Source organism: Carassius auratus, chromosome 20 (genome assembly GCF_003368295.1).
Source record: "Carassius auratus strain Wakin chromosome 20, ASM336829v1, whole genome shotgun sequence".
Lineage (NCBI taxonomy): Eukaryota > Metazoa > Chordata > Actinopteri > Cypriniformes > Cyprinidae > Carassius > Carassius auratus.
The window spans coordinates 24,064,452-24,086,225 of record NC_039262.1 but is presented as its reverse complement, the minus strand read 5'-3'; the positions used below and the strand labels follow the sequence as shown (position 1 = coordinate 24,086,225).

Genomic DNA, 21,774 nt, shown 5'->3' with positions numbered 1-21,774 from the left:
TTAAAATCTCTTTAATGAGACAGAGTCCTTTAAGCCGAGGGACAAAGAGGACCCTAATGCACGAAGATGTGAGCTCTTCTCCAGCCACCTGCCCAAACACAGGTGATTGCATTATAAAGCACAATGGGAGCGCATCCTACAGACACGCTCACAATGACCTCTGGGCCCTTCAGACGCTCCCATTGATTCCCCAGCACGCACTTGAGACACAAGAGGTCAAACTCCAGTCGGCACAGATTCCCCACCGTAGCCTGTTTTACTCTGTCCGATCTAACTCAGTGATCTGCTCAAGTTTAGGCCTGGGAATTTACCCCACATGGCTTCTGTCTTCCTGTTGTGGAAAATGGTTGGTTGGCTCTTGACTGCAGTGATTTGTGTGCTGCATTTCACTTGATGTGGCTCACAGTCGTATCAAGGTGGTGGCCTATATAGACTTAATTTTGCGAGATTTGGAAAAACTACAGAGGGTTTGGCAGCTTTGAATTTTATGGATGGTGTTAACCAAAGACAAAAAGGCTTATTCAGTTTATTTGACAGCCTGGAGGGTTGAAATGTGCACAGAAACACAGCACAACCTGAAGTGTATGGGATCCTGCTGGAGCATTTGAGTGAAAGTATCTGTCTTCACTTTCCACGTAGCAAGCTCGGTGCTGAGCAGACACTTCTCAGGATGTCTCGCCATAAAACAGACAGATATAAAAGTCACTTGAATATGAGGAGCTAATTATGTGCTTGTAAAAGAAGCGCACATATTTATTCACAAAAGATCGGAAGGTCTCTGCTTAGAACCGGTCCTGTCTATCTACATTTTAGAATGCAAATGATATATTGCGTTTCACAAGTTCAGATTCTGGCCGATTTTGCAGTTCACTGGAGTTTTTCTGTATGTATATATATATGTGTGTGTGTGTGTGTGTGTGTGTGTGTGTGTGTGTGTGTCTTTTTTCCGTATATTTTAACCTTGAAATAAAAAGACACTTATACACATGCAGCTTTGACATTGATTTATGGCATATCTGACCCATTTTACACACTGTATTTTCCTTCTATTGAAATGCGCTATGACTGAGAATACCTGACCATTTAAAGACAAAGGAGGCTAGAAGTTTATCCAACCTTGAAAGTTCAAGACAGGAGATCGCCTTTGCTCTTCGTGTCAAAATTCCTCTCGAGCCGCCGTGATTAGCTTCGAACAGAGGAACGATACGGCTCTGAAAATGAAACAACAGACGAGGCTTGTGCACTGAAAGATGGCTGATCTTGTACTCTGTAATTAAGCCAGTCTGCACTTGATGAAAGCAAATTCGACTGGCGGGGCCGCAGTTTCACAGCCAGTTTGCTTTTACGACATAATTACAGTCCAAATCAAATGAGAAGATTTCATATTTTGCTGGGACAAGACCCCCCCCCCCCATCCCAAATAGTCTAAATAGTTCAGTAATTCACCTCTGTTTGAGTGCTCCAGGGAGGTCTGACTACAAGAATCCCAATGACTGCAACTTGGAGAGAGCGGTGGCAATTATTCAGACCGTAGGTGTGGTTTTTCATTATACACAGGCTACGCTTCACTGTTTCCCCCATTCCAATGTGTCATCAAGTATCTCCAGAGCTTGTATCAGCATGACCTGAGCTCATATTTCATTTATACAAATGGAATTGTTCTGCAGGGGAAAATTAATATCGGACTGTGCAGAATGGGTGTCAGCATGCCATTGAATACAATGGTGACTGAAACAACATAGTTTCACACCCTCACCCCCTTTTCTTGGGTGACGTGCGTCTCACAAGCTTAGCAACTAAACAAAACAATGGTTGTTGACCATTTTAAAAGAATACATTTAGTTACTGCTGGGAAATAGCTCACTAGTAGCAACGTCAGCAGTTTAGCACAAAAACATGCTGCATCACTGTTTTTGTGTGCAGGATATTTTAACCTCCTTCTCAAAATAACTTTACTGTTGAAATGACACTTTGAAGTGTGCTACTTTATCAAAGGTGTTGAGAATTTGAGTAGAAAAAGGTCAGTAGTTGAAGTACTTCAAATTAGCAGCTTGTAGCAAGCATGCTTCAGCTTCTCCTACACATCTTTTGAGTTATATCTGCCCACTTTCATGTTCTCTGCAATAACTGAGGTCAAAATTCTGCAGAATGTGTCTATATGGTCAGATGTGGTGAAGGGAGCTAAAAATGCTACACTTATAAAAAAATAAATATTCAAAAAGGGGATTTTTTGCAGTGATGCTATAGAAGAGCCATTTGGGCTTCCCCAAAGAAACCTTCAGTCAACAGTTCTTAGTATGAAGAATATTTACAAAACTCAGAAATCATTGAAAACAACCTAAAATACATTGCTTTAGGTACATTTTACTGCATTTTTCAGGTGCGTTATAAGCGATGTCATGGTTTTTTCCATGTAAAATCACTGTCAAAAGTCTTTTTTTTAGATCATGACATTATGATAGGAACCACACAAAAATAAGTCTTTATTTATTGATCATTTGCCTATACATAATTTGTGTGAAAATGAATAAAAGTTATTGCTGTTTTTCTGCCTCTAGTGTTTATTTCAAGTGGAAACTGCAGTAAAAACCCATGCATGTATACATACTTTTTTTTTTTCAGACATTTAGGCAGAGTGACACATTTCCCATGGGCCTGAGCTCACATTTGAACAATCTGAAGTTCCTTTTTGAGCAAATTGCATGGATGTTGAAAGGTTCTACATAGATGCCAAAAAAGAATCGTTTTGAAGGGCGTACACTTTTATTGGTAGCTGCAAATGATTCTGCATGCTAGCCAAAATATTTAATACATAAACACACAAGGGAGTGTGTGGTAACTGATATAAATTTGCTCTGTGCAAATTCGCTGGTATAGATTCAGCACAGACCTGAGTCATATAAATAATAAGAAAGATATCAATGATATGATAGTGACTCAGTGGCATGGGTGACATCTTAAACTAGGACAGGAAGTTCGTATATATGGTCTTTAATGCCGCAAACTCTTTGTTCCTTTAGGTCATATCTCTCCTGCAGGCAGATCTTCAGAACCCACAGCTGCTGAATAGCCACAGCGCAACCACACATCGCTGCATCTCTGTTTTATATATATAAAAAAAATCTTATCCATACCCTCTCATTCCCATGGCAAGCCAGCTGGAGCAGATTTTCCCTGGTTGCCGTCTTGTCTGCCTCATGGGCTCGTCCCTGCTCACTGGATGCAGTTTGATTGGGCAGTGGTCAGGGGAAGGGAGATGACTTACTGGATATATAGAGCAGGGGACTGCTGGGAAGACTCCCTGTCATCCGGTGGAAACCTAGGACTTTGCGGTCACGAGGCATGGTCAAGGCGTGAGCCGCAACCCCTACTGACACCCCGTTTGTTGCGACCGCGCTTCATTCAGACCCCTCATTTGCCTGCCACTCTCTCTGTGTGCAACCTATTTGGATCCTAGTCGTTTTGGCCAGACAAATAAGGGGCTACTTCACCACCATAGAGAGATATGTCTCTTCCCATGGCACAGAGAGGACAGGCGCAGTGGGACCTGCCATTACAAACGCCCAAAAGGGACCTTAAAAGGCGCACCATATCTGAACTACGACACCAGCTTATGTGGGGACGTGGTGTGGCTGGTCGTAATTAGAGTGTGAAAAAAAGTGAGACCTCGAGGGGAAGCTGGTGCCATGAATGAGGCTCTGGGAATCTGACTTCTTAAGCTGCTGGGGACGTTTGCGGGCAGAAGATGTCTCCCAGATGTCCGGCTCCATTGTAACCATATTCACCCCTCCTTCTTTAAAGGGACATTCACTACATGTTTCTTAAACATGAAGGCCGAACAAAACAACACAGGATGAATATGAGCTACAGAGCAATTGTTTGTTTACAATATCTCTAGGTCAGACTGCTTTTAGCCTGTGGGTCTAGCCTACGTGAGTGGCTTATTCAAGAAAACCTCTATGCTCTGACTGGCCATGTGTAAATGCACGATGAATAGGTTTTTTAAGTGCTTCCCCTCCCCAACATGAAACATTGTTGGAGCTACAAAAGACCCACCTGCCTAACAAAAAACAAGACGGGATGAGGCAAGATGCGAGAGGTCAATAGAGGTCAGACAAGATTTCATGTGCTCTGCACTTAAACCAAGAGGAGGACGGGCAGGTGCAGTTGAAGACGGAGGTTGTACACATTAGTGAAGTGCTGGGGTCATAGGTCAACTGCAAATCAAAAAGCAGCTTAACTTGCACGTTTAAGTGGATTATAATGGAAAAGTAGATATGTATTTATACTTAATAATAAAAAAGTGTTTGCTGATTGTAAAAGACTATCTAATGGTAATGTATGATTTAGTACTAACGTGACTTTTATGACTTTCATTCTAAGTGCAACCAAATAACACAAACAAAAGATTGACATGGATGTAATAATTCACAAAAGAGCATTTTTATTTTTTTTAATTTTTTTTACATCCTCCTGTGGATGGAATTACCAAAATTATGAACAGATATAGTGACAAAACATTTGAATAGACTCACGATTTCATAATGGACTGCAAAATATAAAGATTTTTTTTTTTTTTTGCATCATTTCATAAAATGCCACTGAAATTACAAATACATTGAGAATTTAACAGTAAACAAAACAAACACGCGCATATATCCATAGAAGTTTACGGAAATACCTGCACCAAAAAAAATAAAAAAATAAAAAAAAGGAGGGGAGGGGAGGGGAAAAAAACAAAGGGAAAAGGAGAAAACCCTGCTATGATATTCAATATTGTAGAAAAACAGAGGACAAAACATTTGTCTCATTTAAAACACATATACAGAAGAGCTCAGTATCCTTATACTTTAACACTGTAAACATCATTTAAAGACAGTGTCATATTTTTTTTCATTCCAATTATTTGTTTTACCTCCACTGTCAATAATTCTCTAGTTCATCTAAATAAATCAGTAAAGAAATGGCTTAGTAATTTCTCAAACAAATATGTGCGTTAAAACTTTCCCTTAAAAATTAAGCACGCTTTACATTTCCCAAATAAATGAATATTCATCCTTGATGACTTTATTTGATTGGATCCCTCTTAATGAATTTAAATGATACTGATTATGATCATTTGTTCATGGATTGTTTGTGTCCGCTGTATAGCAGTAGTTTGAACTAGATCAGAAGATAAAGGCTGAATATTCATTTGAGGCACGTCCGTGTTGTCTGGTTTAGTCTGTCTCCGAAAGCCATTGGTAGCACTTAAATTCGACATGCTTTCTTGACTACAACACATTTCCTCCTGATTTTCTTTCAAGTTATGGCCACTTCCTGTCATTTACGCAAAGAGAGGTTTGCTAAGTATCTGCAAAGTAGGTGACAAACTACACATCCGTATTTAAAAATGGTTCTCATCGTTGTGCTGTACATTTCTTTATGATTTTCCCAGCTGACTGATTTCAAGCGGGCAACATGTGCAGCCGTAGCTTAAATGCAACTTTCTATTCAAGTCAGAAATAAAATGTAAACTGTAAAAAGCCATGAATATAAACGGCAGGATGTTGTAAATAGTGAATACACGGATAGAGAACAGTGGTGCATGTGAGATGGAGGCGAGGACTGTGATGTAAATGTGAGCTGATGATGTATGAAAGGAGACAGGTGGAGGCGATTCAGTGAGTAGGAACAGAGGTGGTAATGAGGAAATCATTTAATCCTAGGATCCTTTCGAGGACAGGCAGTCACCCAGGGCTTCTAGAGAGCCCAAAGACAATTCAGTGATTGCGGTTTCAACAACGCACAGGATGGTGCGTATAATGCTGCTACAGCTTAATAGCCTGTGTGTGTGTGTGTGTGTGTGTGTGATTGTGTGTTTACTCAAATGATTTCTACAGGTGAGCACCTGTGCTATTTATTGGTGTCAAAATAGATGCTAATTCATTTTTGATTCCATGATAGATTGATTTGTTTACGAACACATGCCTTAAATAATTTAATAGGAATGCAGCATCAAAAAATCCTCCATATGAGCCTATGATCACAATTTAATATGTAACAAGCTTATAGCTTCCCTTAACAAGTGAATCCAGGTTGAATTAGTCAAGACTAAACAATAAACATATTATAATACCATTAACATATGAAAGGATTTGACCTTGTAGGAGGTTTGGAAAGCAATCAAATAGAATTAAGGGATAGATGAAGTTGGGAAAAAATGGCATGGATGTTAATTTAAGTGAATGTATACATTTTGATCTTTAAAATAAAATCTGGGCTTTGAAAAATATCAGCCTTTTGAAAAAAAATATGTTGGTAATGCAACACTGGTGGCCTCAACACTGTTTATATACGGAAGCATAATGACGTAGAGGAAATATAGTCATTTCTGTTGTCATTTTCACGTTATCATTCTCAGAAATGTCATGGGTGATGAACTTTCATTTCATTTCATCTCATTCATTTCAAAGGTTGTCAACAGAAAATCATTCAGATGCAGTCAAACTGCCTATCAGCTGCCTTTAAACATCACTGGGTTTTTTGCCCCTTAAAAATTGTTGAATATTTTATTGTCAAAGTGACATTCAGTGCTTTACATCTCTCTACTGAATATAACCCATGATGAGTGGGGCCAATTACAGCAACAATAGCATGAAAACTTTCTCAGATTTTTAGAAGCTGACCTCTTCTTTTAGAAATTACCCATTTGTTTCCTTTGAGGAATCTAGTTTATAACACAAAACTGGCTGAATGCCAAAATCTCAGTATTTGTCATAATATAAGATGGGGTGTAGAAATATAATTTCAGGATCTGAATGCATTAGAAACCCATCGATAATGTACCTGCACATGCCATGTATCATTACAAATAATCCAATAAATACAGAAATTATTGCACAGTAGAAAGGCTCCATGAATTCCTAATGGACTACTCCTCTGTTAGTTGCTGGGATATGCAAGAAGGGTTTTAGAACCGCAGACTAACATTTCCCTGTGTAATGGTTTCTCAGGTGGCAGTTTGTTTTCACAAAAAAAAAAAAAAAAAAAAAAAAAAATTAATCACTCCAAAAAATATATAGTCAAGAAAAAGACTATCCAGCTAAAACCCATAATGCAGTGCATTGGTAAGTGGTCTCAAACTTTGTCAGCCTGCTCAAGTTTGACCTCATTGGTCAGCAAATGCTCTCCATGCCACTTCTTCATGTGTTTTTCCAGGGTGCTGTACACGCTGAAGGGCATGTGGCAAATATCGCAGCGATACACCTCTTTGCCAAACTGCCCGTGGGTCTTCATGTGCCGGGTAAGCTTGCTGCTCTGGGCACAAGCGTAGCTGCACAGGTCACACTTGTAAGGCCTCTCACCTGTGTGGCTGCGCCGATGCACGGTCAGATTACTGCAGTTCTTGAACACCTTACCACAGTACTCACAGGTGTCACTCCGTCGACTTTCCTTAGAGGGGGGTCTCCCTGGCCCAGGGCCCCGCAGCTGTAGGTGAGGTGTACTACTACCACTTCGACCCGACATCCCACCGCCTTCCAGAATTTCACCTGGAGGGGTGGAGAAGCGCAGGCTGCCTGTCTCCGATGAAGAGTGCTCGGAAGAAGTGCCAAAAGGTGACTGCCTGGAATCGTTGAAGCCCAGGAAGGGCTCCCTTATGAAGTGGCGGGATGCAGCATAACCAGCAAGCAAATGAGAATACACATTTTCAGGGGATATGATGGGAACCTGTGGCAGCTCCGCATCCTTCTCTATTTTGATCCTCTTGGCAGAAGACCCAGTGAGGCTGGAGCTGGATATAGGCATTGGCTTCCGGTGGAACAATGCTGAGATGGGATCCTCCGGGCCACAGCCTCTGCCATTCACCATAGGCCCCCTGATTCTATCAGTCTCTCTGGATGCCGAATCTGTGTCCATCTCCTCACGTGACCTGCTGCCCGGTGGCAGTCTCAAGTGATTGTCGAGGTTGTTGAATTGGCTTTCTGTCACTCTGTCAGTGGACAGAGGTTTCTCCTCTGGGGAGGGTCTTGGGCCATTCTCTCGGTTTCTGCTCAACTCCGAGTCCATGCTCAGGTTGGATTCAGGCCTGCTTCCATTTTGCTGTTGTTCCTCTTCTTCCTCCTCCTCTTCCTCCTCCTCCTCTTCTTCTTCTTCATCCTCCTCATGATCCAATCCCTCCCTCGTGCCATTTTCCTCACTGTTCTTAAGCCCCTCTCCAGCTGAGTCTTGCCCCCCCTGTTCAGGTGAACTCCCCATGGAGCCTGATTTGTGCATGTGTGTCTTCATGTGGCGCTTTAGCTTGCTGGCCTGCGAACAGGCATGGTCACAGAGATGACATTTATAGGGTCTTTCACCAGTGTGGCTACGTCTGTGCACAATCAAGTTGCTTTGGAACTTGAAAGTCTTGCCACAAAACTCACAGGACTTGGCTTTGATGACCTGATTTAGTGGTGGTGAAGAATTGACTCTGGATGGAACTGATGGCGGCTGTGAGGGTGTGGTTAGAAAAGGTAGAGGTTTGGAGCCAGGCTGGAACAGAGTGGGGCTGAGAAGCCGATGCATGGGGGGCACACGGTTAGGTGAAAGAGGAGGAGTGGGACCACCATTGTTGTTGTTGCCCGCCAATTCACGAAGACGCTGAGAGAAGCCCATGGATGGTTCAATGCCCATGGGTGTCAGCCGCATCACCCGCTCAAAAGCACTTGGATGCTGAGACAGGAGACCCATCTCCTCAGGGCCAAGGCGTTCCAGAGGATGTCGGGGTGGTGGAGGGCTTACAAAGGGTGGAGTGGATGGCAATCGGGTGTCAATGTACCCGGGTGGTGGAGGATCTCGTAGCAGTGGGGCACCCATACGCAACAGCTGGAAAGGGTTGCTGCCATCGCCCAGAAAGCTGGCTAGAGGGGAACGGGGCAAAGTGTCAGCCCCCAGTGGTGGAGGAAGGGCCATGCGAGGGGTAAGCGAACAGCTAGTAGGGTGGGTGTCCAGGTAGATGCGTATCCCATGGGTGTTCTGTGCATGCTGCAGCAGGAACCATGCACTGGTAAAGGGTTGCTTGCAAGTGGTGCAGATGTAACTGGAGGGCTCATCTTTTCCTGGAAGACACAAAACAAGGTTGGATGGAATTAATAAATAAATATTAGCTATTAACTGATTTGGTGCGAGGGGAGGTTGAGATAGCACACTTTATTTTGCGTAATTAGCGCATCTGCTTTTTCTCAGTGATGGCTTTGAAAGTAATCAAAGCTGAGTCCTCATTTATGTTTAAAAATTAAACAGCCAACATATGAAAGACATCTCATTGCAGTGCGGCGACAGCCATTTTATAAGATTGAATGAAAATTACATCACCCTAAGAGGGGAGACAAGAGCTCTCTGATAGCCTGGCGGGTTATCTACTGTGCGGCAAGGCCGGCTGCTCTCTAAAGCTGTGTCAAAGAGGATCTGCCTGTATGTGACTCACCCAGAATCTGAGTCACACTAGGGGGTTAGTGAGAACAGGGACGATCCCTGAGGGTTGGTGCCTAATACAGATGGCAGGTAGCGCCCACAGGCTACAATGCATTGTGCTAATGCTAATGTCAGCCAAGCGTTAATATAGAACTCCCCATTCACCACCCCGACACCCCCACCCTTCACTATTTCCATATGGAGATAATTCTGTGGATAAAGAAAGAGAAAGAGAAGATTAAGAAAGAAAGAAAATGAAAGGGAATCGTGTTGACATGTTGATATTGTCAGGTGCACAGTTAGCTACTGACAAAGTGACGTTTGTGTGATGTGATATTTTTAGTGAAATGCACTTTGCAAATTGCAGTTATGTGCTTGACTTCACATCAATGAAAAAATACTTTCACAAATATATATATATATATTGTACTACATAGTTGCTTAATAAACACCTCACTAATGCAGTAAAGAGAAAAGTGGAAGACACTGAAAGTGGAACAGGTCCAAAGTCTGTGGTTGGTTTGGCCGGCCTTTAAATGGACACCTGGCGGGAGGGTTTTTGGATGCTACGAGAGTAACAGAGAGAGAAACTGAGGGCACATGAAAAAAGAGGTGGCAGAGATTAGATACTAAAATACACACAGACTGTTCATTTCATTTTCAGGCCCTGGACAGGAGCCCAAGTCTGGATAAAATCAACAATGGACATATTCTGCGCCCAACTCTAGTTCCAGAAAAGCCTCATTAATATCCCATATCCCTCTGATGGCTGTAAAGGACTCATAATGTGGGATGGACAAAAAGTGTCCAATAGTGCATTTGTGCATTCACAAATATATGCATTTGGTGTGTGCGCTCGCACTCTTCCCCCGATATAATGGTGTGCTTGAGCTATTGCAATTTGCATCCTATCACATCACATAAAAACACCATATGTTACTAAGGAACCGTGTCAGCTGACAGACAGGCAGACTTAATGACGAACAAAGACAAATTTCATCAACTTTCCAAACAAGCCAGAACGAGGGAGAGAAAACCATAGTGAATAAGTTACGATATGCTAATGACCCATCAGAGATCCATGTCTTGTGACAGCAGCTTGTGTGGCACGATGGTGTGAAATTACCCATCAGGCACCTCAGGAACACAAATCTCCATCTGATCATGGTCCATTGGGTCCTACTGTGTGTGTGTGCCGTACTACAGAGGCCTGGGAGGACCATGTCACAGCAAAGAGCTCCAGCCAATAAAAGTGCTCATTACGGAATCATCGCTGTTCGCTCTGTGATTCAATTTGCAGTAATTACAGCGGTCCATGTTCATGAAACTGTTCGCTGCGGGCCGCAGAGGTCAACTGCCAGTTAACCGAGTGTCTTTTCTCCTCTCGATGTATTCAATTGCAAGAGCCTAATAGCCCAATTTTCTTCCCTCTTGCACTTCAATAAATATTGCCAGGATTACAGGTTAAACAGCTAAATTGAGTTGTGGCTGTTACATTACAGAGCTGGCTGTCGGTGTGCCTGGTGCTAACAACTCTGCAGCAGTGTCCTCGTTTTAAACAGTGGTGGGCTGTGTATGTGCATGTCTTTGTAAGTGTGTGTGTGTGTGTGTGTGTGTATAGGATATGTGATTAATGACACATGAGCATGTGCACACAGAGGGGGTCTTACACTAAACTTATCCACTCTCTCGGGTTTAGTATTACAAAACCTCACGGCCGATTAGTCCATCCTTGGGGACCTCCAACCTGGGCTTAGATATGTTGATTTCAACATTTTGTGGCAATTAATTTCCTTTTAAGAGCATGAATGCAGTGACAGAGGAGTGAGGAGGAGGGGCTGGAGGGTGTTTTTTAATTATCTGCTAACAAATCTGGCAGACTTGTGGGCACTGCTGTTTCACAAGGGAAACGACATTAGCGTTAGCTACTGCTGTCTCCAGCATTACCCGAGCATGAACCAATCACTTACTGAGGCTGGACTTATGGAATAGTCATGCGATGATATGCGAACGCGTGAAACTCGTTTGATGTTGTCACGATGCAAGGACATATGTGTGTGCGATGATGTGCAGCTCGTTTGATACAACACAAGGACATATGAGCATGTGCAAATGCACGAAGCTGGTTTGATAATGCCACAATGGAAATATATGCATGTGTGCAAAAGTGTGAAACTCCTTTTATGATGTTAAAATGCAAAAAAAATGTGTGTGCAAATGCGTGCAACTCTTTTGATGGTAACATCGCAATGACGTGCATGTATGAATGTGTGCAATGTATTTGATAATGCCACATCGCGAAGACTCGTGTCATAATATGAGTGTTTGCAAATAAATAAAATGTATAATAACGAAAAGGCATCTATGCGTGTGCAAATGCGTGCAATATGTTTGGTAATCATATCGCAAAGACAAGTGTGTTTGCAACTTTTTGAACATGATTTGACATATGAACATGCAAATGTATAAAAACCTGTATGACAACGAAAAGGCATTTATGTGTGTGCAAATGTTTGGTAAACTTATCACATAGATATGTGCATGTGCGAATGCAAGCAACTTGTCTGATGACATAAGCATGTGCGAATGAGTGAAACCCATTTAGTAATCGTATCGCAAAGAAAAGTGCATGTGCGAATGTTTGCAGTCTGTTTGATTGGCAAGGGCATCTATTTGCGTGCAAATGTGTACAACATGTTGGGTTGCATGCATTTGCATATGAGTTTTACTAGTTATATTGCAAAAAAAAGTGCATCTGTGCAACTTGTCTGATGATGTCACTATACAAAACAAATGAGTTTATGCAAATGTGTGAAACTAGTGTTATAATGCAAAGGCATATATTTGTGTGGTCTAAGCATTTGGTAATCATATCGCAAAGTGCATTTGTGAATGCATGCAACTTGTATGATGATGTCGAAGCAGGGATATATGAGCGCTTGTAATTACATAAAAGTTGTACGACGATGCAGGGTATAATCAACACTTGTGCAAGATAATAACACAGTGCAAGGAATTATATGCACATTCAAATGTCAAATGTCAAAATTATAAAATAGCAGTGAAACAACATATTCATGTGTGTGTGTGTGTACAACTCAGGCCTGGTGCCCTAACAGCTCTGCCCCTCGAACCCGCTACATTCCTAGCTGTCGAAAATCACAGCTATGAATTTGCATAAAGAACAAAGGATCGGGGGACGCCATGGGGACTACGACACGCCTTCACTTCCCTCCGGACCCTCCACCCCACCAAACGTCCCCTCTGTGCACCTGTCACAAGCCTGGCTGACACCTCACAACGCAGTAACGCGGGCCCTCATTAGCATGCCTGTGATCTAGTGCTCCCAGGGGCTTGTGGGGCCTCACCTCGCATCACTGATGTCTTGTTTGTGATGATCGTGGCTAATCAGGGGGCCAGGCCACTATGCTAATGAGAAATACAGAGGTGCAGCATTCTGTGTAGAGCAACTCTGCTGTCTGTGCCACCAACACACTCTAGAGGATCGGTGATGTGATTTGGATGTGAGCGTTTGTTTGTGTGTGAGGGAGGGAGCTAAACCATATCTATGCACTGCTATTGGAAGAGTACCATAGAAATGTGTTATTGTTTAACAAACTTTTGAACTATTGCTGATTCTTTGAAGTCTATTTAAGTAAATAGCTATTTCTATGTCACTAGAGGTACCAAAAAGAAATGCAAAAATAATCACACTGAACTGTTAGACAGATAGCCCTGCCCTAAACTCATGCCATTGGTTGAATCACTGTTGGACAGGATGGTCAAACCAAACATGTTTTGATATAGCCAAAGTTTACAGCTTTTTACACTTCTCAGTGAAATCAACATAAAACTGGTTTGTTCACAGCTGCCGCTGTACATTAAGATTAAAGAATCCGAACACCTACAAATGACATCATTCAGCTTTAAATTTTACAGATGGTTGACTGAATATCCTTCCTTTACTGTTTCTTTCTGTCTGTCTGTCTGGATTTATCTCAGTCCTTATGATAGATCATCGTCGATTGAGCTGTGAGCCTTAACAGACTCTTTGAATTGAATTGTCTTTGATAAATGATTATGACAATGAAATAAATGATTTTGGAAGGGAAGATGATGAGTGAAAAGCCAGACCACATACTGGGGCCAAAACTACCTTACCAGTTTCCTGAAGGGAGTCTGATATTTTCATGTTAAATCCCAGAGACTGCAGTGAAGTGTGTGTGTGTGTGTGTGTGTGTATTTTGTATAATGTTTTTTTTTTCTTGTTTTCAAGAAAAACTATGTAATAGTTCTAAAATCAACATAAATAAAATATTTAATTTAATGTAATTTAATTAAATTGGGGTTGTTTTTTGATAATATATGTTACATGTAAATTGATTAAAAAACAGTTTTAATGTTCATACTCAAAAAATTTTTTAAGTGAACTAAGCAAGGTCATATTCCATGGAAACAGGATATTAACTTACACGATTTTGATTCTGAATTAAATTTATCCTATTTGAACAGTATTAACAAAAACACAGATAGAGAAAATGATTTTTGTAGTGCAAACTGTTGTCTTAACAAGAAACCAAACTTTATAACCCTGAACCATGTGCTTAGTGTGAACAGCAGCAACAATACCATAAACTAAACTAATAATTACCGTTATCACTTTTTCTATATAGTCCTTTTTTTACCCATAATCCTCTCGTAGTTCACAGCTCTGGTGGATGACAGTTATCTGTGATTCCTGGCTATAATGAGGACAGACAGCTGTGTATGAAAAGACTCCCATTCTACAGTGGAAAAACTGTGTGTGTAAAGAAGCCACAGAGGATAGTGGCAGGAATAGTGGTTATGGCAGGCACACACACATACATACACACGGCTGTCTCCTGTCTAAGTGAAAGCAGGCCTGGTGCAGTAACCGTTCCAATCTGTCTCCATCTGCAGGAACTCAGAGGAGGGACATCACAAACTGCCTCTGGAAGAGAAGCAACTGCGCTCTCACTGCACACACACACACGCACACAAGCAAACTGATGCACTTACACACAAAAGACACTTACACAGTCACGCCCACATTGACCCTAACCCACCCAAACAAACAAATAAACATATTTTCTCAGCCACTGTCACAAATAAATAGAGAAAACACAGAGGTCCCGGTATGAATTCATCCTAACACACAAAATCCACTCAGCAGTTCCTTGAATTCTCTGGACCTGCACTGTAAAGAAAAGAAAAAGAAAATTCCCTAATCACTATTTTGGTCTTGCTTTCCAGGAAAACACGTAAGCATCATTTTAAAGCAAATTTGCATTATTTTATGTATTAGGAAACCACTTGCATTTTTTTATGTTGCATTGGCTGATATGACAGTCCTCTGAGACTTATACTGACACCTAGTGGTGTGGATGTAAGCTAAAATTTTCAGCTATCGATTCCATAGTAGAAATATAATCAATGCCATTGTAGAAGAGATAAAGCAAGTATTCGGCAAGGCCTGATGAGGCTTGGCAAAAATCATGTGAGAAAAATCCAGTCATTTCAATGTGACTCAGCATGATGAATAATTTCACTTGACTCCCTATGCGGATTTCCTGAAGACTGATGAGCTTTGACACAAATTCGCAGTGCCGACCAATAGCAAGCCTCTTGATTCGTGGATTACCTCTGTGTGGGTGGAGCTTTGTAACTTTTGCAACAAATCAAAACTGAAGATCCAAAATGGATGAGGCTCTTGTTCTGATGTGTCTACACATTTTTGCACAACACAGCATTATTGCTGCATAATTCTACAGTTTTTCTCACATCTGTTCTTGCTTTTTTTTCACCTGCAAAATGTAGTTTTTAAAAACTACATTTATCTGACTTTGAAGATCTTTAGATATATTTACTTTAAAACAAAAGAAAAAATACTTAATAAAACTAATTTCTGGCAGCATTTTTCCACCATACCCATTCTATACACACTGACACACCTACCGCAGCCATCTACTTCCTCCTGAACATTCACTGCCAGTCTCATGAAGAAACAGGCCAGCCAAGGGTAGCATAACCGTCTAACTGAAAACACATGCCTACCTAGAGTGCCCTGTCATCATCTGATACTGCCAGAGCGAAGACGTCCTACAGTGCAGATGGGAAAGGACAGAGAAAAACAACTGGAAAGACTTCTCTGTCAGAAAGAGCTATGGTTCTTGGCTCGGTAAGAACAGAGGGAAGAGTATTAGCACAGCATTTTGTGGCATTGCAACAAGTCTGAATCATAGCTTGTAGTGTGCGTCATCGCGTTTAGATCTGGCTGGCGTGAAAAGGCGTTCAAGAAGAGCTGCAGGAACTTGATGGATGACACTGGTGCTTACGGCTGAAGGGAGACGCGGAAAAGCCAGTGGGGTGGAGAGAAAAAAACAAATAAGGGGACAGCGAGGGACCAGTTCAAAGCAAACATTGCTCCATGTCATCGCAATCAAATCTCCCAGCCGTATATGCAGCGGTTAACGCTAATAGCTTGACATGAGACGGAATTAAAATAGTCTTGTGTTGTTACTTTGAAAAAGTTTTTCTTTAGATCCTTTTACTCCTTTCAATTTTACACGTACAAGACACAAAGTTCAAGATACATAACCATTAACATACTCATTAATCTCTGTTTGGCTGGTGCAGGATGTCCCAGAAGTGCACAATTTGAATTGTGCCATCTTTGCTCTGGGCTGCTTAGTTCTGATCCGCAAATGTCAATTGCCCAAGCAGTAAATCTGACTACACTGCAGAAAGTATTTTTCTTCCTCATCATTTTTACCTTATTTCCCAGTACAAATACCTTAACATATTTACATTTAGATACAGTTACTTTAGAATTAAAATGACAGTCTTGTTTTCAGAAAAATGCTACAAAGTGCGACTTTATTAAAATTAGAAAATAAATGTCTGTCATTGAAGGCAAAAAAAATTAATTTGTTTTCCCTTTAAATTAAGTTTATTTTTATTACCCCATTGGCAGATTTTTTTGTAATTATTATTATTCTTTTAAGCATAAACTCAATTTTACACAGTTTTTCAGAAAAAAAGGCTATATATTTGAAGTGATTTTGCTAATAAAGTAAACGTATTTCGATTTTAATAAATGTTTAGATATTTGTACTGGAGGTAACCATTTAGTTTAGTTTAGTTACCAATTCTCACTGTTAACTAGTTGCTTATTATGCCTGCATATGACTAGCCTATTGGCTGTTTATTAGTGCTTATAAAGCACATATTAATGCCTTATTCTGCATGACCATATTTTAGATCTCTTAATCCTACCCCATACCTAAACTTAACAACTACCTTAATAATAATTTATAAGTAGTAATTAGTAGTTTAATCAAAAGATCTTCATAGTTAGCAAATAGTGAGAATTGGACCCCAGACTAAAGTGTGACTGTACTGAAAAATAAGACACAAACACAAAAGCTGTGTCCTGAATGTGCTGATTGGCCACTGCTTTTACATTTCATCAGATTGCATGGCTAATTCTGATTTGCTGTCAATTTTGACCGCAGAATGGTGTAGTTGCGCTATGTACCATCAGGGGCTTACCGAACCAAGCTAGAACAAGGGAAGCAAAAAAGAACGGAGAACTATCCCGTATGCGAAATAATTGCCCTGGTATTTTTTGGATAACGTGTACTATAATGGTCCCCAGCTGGGCCCAGGCTTCTATACCCATTTAATGCTCACTGTAAAAATCCCCAGGCCCTCAGTGCGCCTTCCAAAACAATCAGGGCCCTGTAAAACAGCTCTTTAGATGCCTTATGTGTGCTGGATCTGTGACACATGCCAGTCATGTGAATGGGTTCCACTTCTGTTGCGCTCAGCAGGACCAAAGCTGCAGCGCTCTCACTAGTCTCGATGATTGTGGAGTACCCATAATCCTTGGCACACATACAGGCAACCGCAAACTCAGATGTCAAATCAAAAGCATGTAGTGCAAGATGAATGCTTAGGTTGAATAGGTTGCATACTATGCATTCTATTGTAAATAGTAAGCAAGATTAGGATTAGCATGTGTCAAATCAAATTGATGCCAAAAAAATGTGCTTGGATGATGTTTCACAATGTGATAATTTGTCCGAAAACTATTTTAACTCATTAAGCCATTATTTGAAATGTAGTTGGTTTATATTGGATATTTGAGTGTGGACCCAAGTATCTGCATTTTAAGATTAATGCTGTGTTCAGAATGTTTATTAAATGGAATGCATTATATAAAAACAATAAATGTTTTGAACATTTGTATGCTACATTAGAAGTACAATACTTAGTCGTTGTATTGTAATGTCTACTTGTCCTCTAAAAAACTGATATCCTATAACTATTTTAATACATATTAATTTAAGTAATACATATAAGATTACATTTTCACAATCGAATACTAAAATATATACAGTTTTTTTACACTTTATACTTTTTTGTGTTAATGTGCATCTACACTAATTCAATTCAAGTTTATTAGTATAGCGCTTTTTACGATACAAATCATTGCAAAGCAACTTTACAGAAAAGTAAGTTTCTACAATATTTAGTAGTAGCTTTTAAGTGGTGATCAGTTCATGTGCAAATGACAGGAATTTTAAGGAAAAAAAAAAGAATGAGTTTATAATGCACCTTGAAAATGAGAAATACTTTCTCTGTTTATCTCAGGGCAAGTTGTAGTATGCAAATTATAATTGTTATTTATAGTTAATACCACATGTTTATCCAACTCTGTTTCAGACCACACACACAAACTTGTCTAATACCCAACTTATCTTTAAAAGCCATAGTTATAAGTCTCTGAGCTCTACTCTTGGACTTTTAACCAGCATCCCAGAATTCCCTCCTCTATTATTATAACAAATTAATCGTTTTTTTACTCAAACTGTAGACCTTTGTTCTTTTACATATTTCATACTGTGCTTTATAATGTTTCGACATAAAAATGTACCATTTTAATAGCATAGTTTTGATTTCTAATTACATTTTTTCATTTTATTTTATTTTACTATGTACTCAAAACAATGCACTGTACATATACTTGTAGTGTGTAAAAGTATGCGGATTAAGAAGTGTCGTATCTACAAACTGATTGACAACAATGACGGTTAACTACTCCATGCCAGTCATATTTATGAGAACAAAAGTCTAAGTTAAAAGAGAGAGACGATTTCTCCATCGTGTGTCATCTCGCCCTCAGCCCTCCGCTGAAGCCCTCTTCATCCTCTGCTGGGGGAGATCAGCTTCTCCCAGGGCTGTTTTCATGATGCATTTTCAGCTTTTGGCACAGATCCCCGCATAGCTTATGGTTAAGAACAGTCTTTCATCTAGCCAATGCCTTTAGCAAACATACCGGGAGGGCCACATCTGCCGCACACAACATGCAAGAACAAGCCCTCACTGCCATGAATAAAAACTGATAAGATCGGGGATTCATTCATTCAGTGGGCTGCCAAGGAGGGTTTAATGCTGAATTATCATGGTGGTTCTCACCCTACAAATCTTCAGCCTGTAAATGTCATCAACCGCTATCAGCATGACAGAGCAGCCCCCTCCCCTTATTTTGGAGTACTACACTCCTGTTCAAGTACTCGTTGCTGATTTCTGTGATGGGAACAGACCAAAAAAAATTGAGTGTGATCGCACACTAAGAAAAAACAAATGGTTCATTTGAATGTATTCAGCTCTATATAGTGCCAGTAAAGTATGGCAGAATGCAGTAGTCTGCTGCAAAATTACGAATTGCAACATGCAAACTGCATTGGATTTGCAGCATTATTTGATATAAAATGCTTTATTACTTTAGTTCATTAAATTCTGAAAACACAGACAGTTGAACCTAATGTTATCAGGGGCCACAATTTGTTCTTACTGAATTCCCACGTTTTAAACCGACAAAATATAATGTAAAACTCCAGATGCAAATAAGCCATGAATGACATTATTTGTGATTTTTATGCTTGTTTTTATGGTGCAAAAATAATCAGTAAGAGAATCAAACAGCAATTAAGGGAACTTTCATGGAAAGCACACAAGTTTAAACTCATCAGGACACATCAGAGACCCGAGGGCAAATTCAACTCTGTGACTTTGTATAGTGCCAGTAAAGTATGCCAAAAATCAGTAGTCTGCCCCAAACTGACCTGCGAGATGAAAAGCAATTTTTTGGAACAATTTTCAAGCATTACTTGATTTGCATTATTCCGTTAGTGTATTAAGTGCTGAAAAAACACAGACACCGTGTGCATATAAACATGGTTATCAGTGGCTCCAATTCATTCTCCGTGACTTCCCACCATTACTATACTTTAAAAATACAGATGGACTGAGAAAAAAAGAAAGTCAAGTTGTATTAGAACTATTTTACTTTTATAGTGCCACCCAACAGGACTCCACACACAATGACAGAAATCTGCCACCAAACTCTGACACTAAACCACAGCTACGGTCGAAAACACTGCTGTTTACTGCAGTATAATTCAATGCAGTCTACAAGTTCCCGTCTTGATAATGACACTGTTTTTATTAACATCCTTTCAAATGTTCACAGACCCTGAGCTATTCTAAACTCAACACGCAAACTGTTTGTTGTCGGTAAACCATGTGCCACGTAGAAGATGACATTAAAGTACAGATAGACTACACATGTTGCAGGTTTGAGAGAGTCGTAACCCAAAATCCTTTGAGAAGAGCCTTCCCAAGAGCCTTCTCCTTTGGGCATCAGCATGTGTGTGACTTGGCTGCCTGACTGTGACACTATAGTCAGTATTTGGCAAATAACTTTCCACGCAAACACTTTCTCACCCTGCGCAGTGCCAATCGTAATGTCTTACTGGCAAAGCCATCCTAATGTCAAGGGGATAAGAACGTTGGGGCAAAAGAAAAAAACAAAATAAACAAACATTAAGACATTTCCAGATTAACAAACAAATAAATATATATATTTTTATATATATGTTTTATATTTCTGCATTGCATGTTGCCATATTGTATGAGGAAAAAGACAGGAATTTTTACTAGCTATGTTTTGAAATAATTAATTATTCTCGAATGACTGGAGTGATTTCTGCATCAAACCTAAAATTAATCAATTAATTAATTCATTAATTAATAGTAAATAATTACTCATACTTGTTGTGATAGACATTTTTTTAGGATTGAACGATTTGGGAGAGATCAACTGAAACCTATTTCAGTAATCATAATTATTATTAAAAGTATAATTATTATTATTACTGATTATAATTAAAATGTTAAAGAAACAAGAAATCTATTGTAACAATTACTTTTGTTGTGTACAATTCAAAAGAGAGTATTTAATAAAAAATAAAAAATATAAAATATGCACTACCGGCGCCTGTACTATGATGGTAGCTGAACAAATTCAGAGTTACAGGATTAGTTTTGAGTTGATAAAACCAAACCTCTCCAATCCGGCTTTGCTAGTACCATGATGCTGTTCATCAACTTTCTTTGTCAACTCAGGCTTTGATCCTTAGTTTGTGGAGCGCGTGCACATGAATGTGTGACATCACTGGCGAACAGCCAATCACGAGCCTTGCAACACAAAGCAAGTTTGATTTACTTCTCGCAAGAGATCCTGCGAGATTCAAAACTAAAGGTTAAAGGTTTTGCTAAAGGTTAAGAGATTGAAGAATATGACAAATTTAAACGTCATATTAAAAATGAAGGAGGACAAGTAAAATAAATAATCTTGCTCTATCAGTGCAGTGATAAGTGAAACTTGTTAACTTAGTTTATACATTTTATAGTGATAGAGGCTCGAACATGTAAGGTCAGATTTTTTAAAAACTACATCTTATTTATATTACATGATCGGTATACATTTATATTTATTTAAAATAAACTATTCATAATAACTGTTAAAATAAAATAGCTTGTGTGTAAAAGATAAATAATAATAATATGAACCACAATAATTATGTAATTATGTTTTTTTTTTTTTTTTTTTAGCATTAGTGACATTTAATTTGGAGCAAGATAAACTGGAGTGACTTTGGACCATCTGATTGCTCCAATTTCAGTTTGAGATCTCTAACCCAGAACATAACCTGCCCTGGAGCAGGTTAGCCGAGGAGTGTAATTTACGAGGGCAATAAATGCAGCTAAAAGCCAAGCCACTTACATGGTACCTAAAACCCAGGATTGGTGCAAACTAAACTGAAACTTACCTGACTAGCCAGCTAATCTAGCTTCATGGTACAGGCCCCTGGTTTCAGAGTAAAGCATGGCACTGTGTTCATTTACACCTTCAGCTCATTATATGGTTTTTCAGCATCTCAAAGAGGCTTGGTTCATTTACTGTGAGCTGCA

The 21,774-nt window shown here is 39.9% G+C and overlaps 1 protein-coding gene across 1 annotated transcript in view; it reads right to left on the bottom strand.

Moving 5' to 3' along the window:
* Positions 1-4,457: 4,457 nt before the first annotated feature.
* LOC113121248 (B-cell lymphoma/leukemia 11B-like) overlaps positions 4,458-21,774 on the bottom strand; it is a 31,094-nt gene continuing 13,777 nt past the window's right edge. Inside the window, exon 3 of the mRNA XM_026291557.1 lies at positions 4,458-9,077. Within this exon, the coding sequence (XP_026147342.1) occupies positions 7,120-9,077 (1,958 nt within the window). The 3' untranslated portion in view covers positions 4,458-7,119. The remainder of the gene's footprint in view (positions 9,078-21,774) is intronic.